This window comes from Juglans regia, chromosome 10 (assembly GCF_001411555.2).
Source record: "Juglans regia cultivar Chandler chromosome 10, Walnut 2.0, whole genome shotgun sequence".
Classification (NCBI taxonomy): Eukaryota; Viridiplantae; Streptophyta; class Magnoliopsida; order Fagales; family Juglandaceae; genus Juglans; species Juglans regia.
In genome coordinates, this window is record NC_049910.1 from 23,799,040 (window position 1) to 23,805,224 (window position 6,185).

General features: G+C 36.3%; 1 protein-coding gene across 1 annotated transcript; it reads right to left on the reverse strand.

The window, feature by feature from the left end:
- Positions 1 to 350: 350 nt before the first annotated feature.
- LOC109022107 (20 kDa chaperonin, chloroplastic-like) lies at positions 351 to 5,696 on the reverse strand. The gene is made up of 6 exons (XM_035695024.1): positions 5,567 to 5,696; positions 5,210 to 5,408; positions 2,434 to 2,613; positions 1,294 to 1,449; positions 865 to 942; positions 351 to 701 (listed from the first exon to the last, which is right to left on the reverse strand). Exons 2-6 carry the CDS (start codon positions 5,393 to 5,395, stop codon positions 528 to 530), a joined length of 774 nt encoding a protein of 257 aa, XP_035550917.1. The 5' UTR covers positions 5,396 to 5,408; positions 5,567 to 5,696; the 3' UTR covers positions 351 to 527.
- Positions 5,697 to 6,185: the final 489 nt, after the last annotated feature.

The following is a 6,185-nucleotide window of genomic DNA, read 5'->3' on the forward strand; positions in this document are numbered from 1 at the left end:
TCAAGGCTCTTTGAAAAAGGGGAGATGTTATGTGTGGAGAAAAATAGTAGTTAATGTAGTTAATTGAGGAGGAAATGATCGAAGAAGTAATGCAGAGACCTGAGGCCAAAATAGTGCTCATGGATTAATGAGGCAACGAAACGGTGTGCAGAGAATTAGTAAAACGGCGATGTGTTTCGTATTTTTAGTAAAAAACGGTGTATCTTGAATCATTTGTTAGTTGTATAAAAACGTGAGAGAGGACTGAGGAAGACATCTGGAGTGTATGGAGGTTGAGTTTTCCTTGATCATGCAGGGCCTTGCATGGATGGATTGGCCAGTCTAGAGTCTAGAGATGCATGCATTCAAAATACCAAATGGACCTGGCATTTTACCTAGCTAAGCACTTAACCAAAAAATACCGTAATTTGACAGAGCACCGCAATCAAAACATACTCTATGGGCAACTACATTCAAAATCCATATGCTTTTGGGGCAGCTTCACCAAAAGAAATTCCCGTAACATTCCAAGCACATTTAACTGGCAGCTAAGAAAGAACAGCAATAACATCTGAAGCCCTCAAAGTAATGTAATCCAATCCGTCTTTACCCTTAAAGTCGTTCCCAGCATATTTGGAGTACATAACTGTGTTCCCTGGGGTGAGGGTTAATGGTTTCCTGTTGCCCTCCTCATCAAAAGTACCAGGCCCAACTGCAACCACCTATCACATCCCAAGGCAAAATACACACCAGATATCAATCTCATCCTAATACAATCCTTTCATGAGTAGGCAATTATTGACTGAGAAAAAAATAAAATAAAATAAAATAATATAAAATAAAGAAGAAGAAGAAGAATGCAGGATGATGCTATAATCCCCTTACTGTGCCAATGGAAGGTCTCTCTTTAGATGCCTCTGTCAGCAACAGACCACCAGCAGTCTTTTCTTCAGCCTCAGCAACCTGCACACAAAAGTTCAAACGTAGAATGTAGAATGCCAGAATTACCTTTAGGTACTAAGAGAAGCACGCAAGAACCAGAAAAAGAACTAAAGCAAAACATAATGAGAGATAACAGGCAGGACATCTCATGTGCAGGTACCTACTTCCTACTTACAGCGACAACGTACATACAAGTGCAAAACCCCATTACACCCATTTCCAGGATTATTTATCCAGTATATGCCAAAGGCAGCTTACTGATAACAACAAAGGATTAGAACTGTCATATGGACATTATGATTTATGCTTTTCCAAAATCGAAAATATACAGTTTATGAAAATATGTGTAATGGACATGAAAGGTATGCAAACCTTGATTAAAACTCTATCATTCAGGGGTTTGAGATCTTTCACATCATCTGTTTCAAGAATACCAACAATATTATCGTCCTTCAGAATAAGATGCTTTGAACCATTGAACTCCAGCTCAGTCCCAGCGTACTGAGAATACACAACTTGGTTGCCAGTCTACAAAAAAGATGAATTGCAGAAAGGAATAAACAATGGGAACTGGCAGATACACACCCACCAATTTTTTAAATTCCGTTCAGGTGATCATTCTGGTTTAAGCATTGGAACATAATATTTCAGTACCGGTGCATTCCGGGATTAGTTATATATATATATATACTGATAATTAATAAATAAATACATGTATATGTAAGTATGCATCATGCATGTGTGTGTGTGGAAGAATTGAATATTTTTATAAAATGAATATAAGTTGAAAACATTAAATAAAAAAAGTAGAGATATTGGTGTAAAAAGATAATATTAATCACAAACTTGAGTTGAGACACAAAAAGAAACAAAGAAAAAAAAGTAAAAGAGTTGAGAAATTATTATAAATGAGATTTAAGAAAGGAAAATGCTAGTATGACTTCCAAATGTGCCCACTCATATATTTTATTTATTTTTCTTAATGGTTAAGGAAGTGACTTAGTGAATTTGTATTTTTTTTTTAATGGTTAAGGATATTTAAAGAATGCTTAAAAGAAAAATAAAAATAAAAGAAAAAAATCATTTGCATTGGTGTGCATATTTGGAGTGCACACCAACATTGTGCTTTAAAAAAAGAGAGAACGAGGGGACATATTTAAAGTTATAAAGAAATTAAAATTATATAAATGTCTTTTAGATTTTAAAACTACATAAATGCCATCTAAATTTGAGATTTACAAAAGTGCCCTCCAAACTCAAGAAAATTACAAAATTATCATTAAAATAGTCCAGAATGGAATGTGGTCCATAATGCAAATTCTGGCCAGAATTGACAGAATTGCTAGAATTTGGAACAAAATGGAATGAAGAGGTATAGTGTATCAGGTAGTACACCGGAACAGAAAATTCCAGCCAAAATAGAATGGAATTTGGAACTACACCCACACACACACATATATGATATATATACAAAAAAGTTCACTGATCAAAAAAAGAAAAAGAAAAAGTTACCTTGACACTGAGGTCCACTTTGTTCTTCCCGGCAGTTTTACCATCTCCAATTGCAACCACCTCACCTCCTTGAGGCTTTGTTTGAGCAGTTGTTGGAAGTAAAATTCCTCCCTCAGTCTTTTCTTCTGCAGTTTTGATCTTCACCAACACTCTATCGCCCAAAGGCTTAATCGATGTGTACTGCAGAAATGAGAACATACAACCATGACTTTAGATAAGCCAGCAAATTAAGAATCCAATAAGTACTTGAACTTATCAGAGTTCAAAATAGAGGTACACAACTTTTTTTTAATGGTAAACAAAAAAAATGTAGATACAACACTACTGTGTATAAATAGCGGTTTGATCATAAGTCAAGCCTTCTAACCAAGCCAAATAAATCACAATACCTCCAAGCACAAAGAGCTAACTATTGAAGTGCCTATACCAAACATGCAAAGCAATTCTGTTCTCCCCACTTTGGAGCTGAATTGCAGCTTTTAAGGTTTCATTAGCACACAACCTTACAACTAGAAATATTTAACCGTCTAAAATTTGCAGGTACAATGAAAGATAGATTACTTATTTGTACTAGACTTGATCAAGGCAGATGTTTGACAGAATTACATTGCATCATGTCAAAAATGGAGTTGGGGAGAGGAGATGCCAGGAGAGAGAAGAGAAATGGAGGAAAGGAATTTTGGATGCTTTTATTCACTCAATTAGTACATCTACTTATACAAGTGTTAGAGCTGTAGCTCTTTGCTAAAAAACTGACAAATCCAATAGTTAATTACAATTGGTTAACAAAATAATACTAACAGAATCAGTTAACAGAAATTACAACTGATAATACTCTCTAATACTTCCCCATCAAGCTGCAACAGCTTGAAGTAGACAAAGTAAGAACAGAAATATCCATAGCTTGAAGCTGAGAAGTGACAAAATGACAAGGTAGAGAAACCACTCAGTAGCCCAAGGAAAAGGAAGTGAATCCACTGAAGGCCTTGATGAATTGAAGCCCATAGCTTTAAGATGAAAAATAGAAAAATACTGATGGAAATAGAGAATGAGTGAAAAACAAGAAACAAATAAATTCTTGTTGAAACAGAGAAAGAGAACAGGAAAAAGGAATTAACCAATTTAGTTAATTGGAGAAAAAGAGAGGAAAAAAAAGGGGGAGGGGAGCACTTTAAGTACTGCAAAATGTTGAGAAAATACCAGAAAAGGCCAGGTGACACCTGAAAGCAATGATATTTTTTTTTTTAAATTTCACCATAACTATGCTGGAAATTATCTGAAAAACATCATAACATAGCTGGAATAATGCTAAACCTGCAGAAAATGCCCTGAACCGGAAAGCACATGCCTGTATCGGTCATAAATTTACTGAGCAGGGAAAAGAAAGAAGTAACAGAGTTGAAAGAGAAAGAAGAAGAGAGAAAATCGAAGCGAGAATCTTGTATATTCTGATCTTGTACTGAATTGACAAAAGAAAGAATGAAGTTGAAGATAGATTTAACAGAGAAGTTGAAACCAGATTTATGCAAATTGAACTAGATGGGCTTTTAAACAAGATGGCTACTGAATAAGATGTGTTAAGAAAACATTTTTCGATAAGTAAAACAAAATTAAGTATAGAAAAATACCATCTCTGAGGCTTGGATCTGAACAACTACTGTGGGCTTAATATAACCGAGCTGGGTTAAATGACTAATAGTGAGTCCAAATTGAATGGGAATGGGTTTAACCTAAAAAATGAAACAAGGCTATCATTATCCAAGATAACGCTATGCACCTGCAGCTGCAACCAGACACCACTCTTCTTCTACCTTGAGATATTTCCAATCACAATTTCCAGCCCTTACAACTGTAACATACCCGATGGAATGTGTTTGGATGGATGGAGAATGAAAGTAAATGAGGAAAAATTTGGTTAAATTCGAAGATAACCGACTCCAGAATTGAGAGAATACTGGGAAATTTCATGAACTTTTCAAATGCCTCATTACAGAGCTCAGGCTAGTATTTATTCAACCACATGGACCTAACTAATCCTAACTATGGGCTGGACCTTACAATCAAAATTTACCACAAGGTCCATAACAAACCTAAACCCATTTATATAAAGCTTGTAACAACTAAGCCCATCCCTATCTAAAGGGTGTATCACAACAACCGCAGCAATCACCGCATAACCTGCCGTAGCAACCACAAGAAACTCATGAAAGACCATGAAGATTGCCGAAAAACACCATAGAAATCTTTCAAACTTAAAAAAATGCATTGTGACGTGACCACACGCGGGTTTCTTCTTCTTACGTAGTCAGCAATGCATCTAACTTTAAACAACAACTACTCCACAACATAATGACCCGAAGATCACCAAAATCTTCACAGATCATTCAACCATAGCTACTCGCAGTTGAATTGCCGAGAATGAAGTGAATGAAAGGTAGAGCCCGAATCTTGGTTGAAGACTTTAATCAAACAGATGATGGCAAAAGCAAAAGTATCAAAGAATCAGCAGAGATATCACGAAAAATAACCATGATATCGCTACATCAATAAGTGTTCCCCTAATTAAAGTAAAACAAGAAAGATGAAAAAGAAACTTCAACGAAACGATACTTTCATAAGAACACAGCTCTAAAGAATTTTACAGTCACAGCAACCCTACATGGTACAAAAAATGGCCCCATATTCACCAGACAAAATATACGTGGCAAAACCAAAGCACTGGCAAAAAAATAACACTAATCAACAAGAAAGCAGAAATGGTCTCGAAATTTAGCACCTTGGGTGCGACAACTGTTGCGGCTTTGACAACCAGGCCCTTAAACGACCTCTGAGAGAGACCACGCCCTACTGTCAAATGCCCCACCGAAGGGCCGAACTTCGCAGCTTCAGTAGGCCGAAGTCCCTGAAACGACGCCAAGTTCCTCGTTGAGATAGACGATACCGTCAACTGAGCTGTAGCCATTTCTGGATCTACTCTGAAGAGCCATAAGAGCAAAAACCGAAAAAGAAAAAGACAAAAAAAAAAAAAAAAGACTTGAGAATCAGATTACTAAGTAGAATCCGACAGTCTATGGATTAGAATTGAGCTTGCCAAATGCACAGAAACACAGAGATACGAACATCTAGTCTATACCTTTTTAAGGATGTAAGAAGAGGGAATCAGAAACTTGTTTTGTCTATCTGTAGCAGTTTGAGAGGATAAAACCCTGGAGCAGTTAGCAGTAGGGTTTTATAAGACGTTGAAAGACTCTTCTAGAATACGCCCCAACTGCATTGCTTTTATAAAGTGAACCATATTTTTTTTTTTTGTTTGGGAAACCATTCAAATTTCATTTCATCAAACTGTTACATGGCATTTAACAATTACAAGAGACAAGGTACATGTAGTACATGATCTAAGTCTATGATTCTAGTACATGGTCTAAGTCTATGATTCTAGTATATAGTGAAGCTGCTTGTTGAGCCAATTGATGTGCCACCTTATTTGCCTACTTCTTGGTGTATTTGACTCTGAGTTGGTATCAGCCAAGATGGATTTTGCATTCTTCACCAAGCACCTTAGGATACCATGTTACTCTTTATGATTCTTTCTTGCTCGAGTCCCCTTCAAAAATCACATTTTGCAGTCCCATTGCTTTACACCAAAATGCTGCTGTAACTAATCCCATAGCTTCTGCAAGAATAGGTTGTAGACAAAATGTTACTGGTTGCATTAGTGTAGCCAAAACTTCCCCTTCTTTATCCCTTAAAAC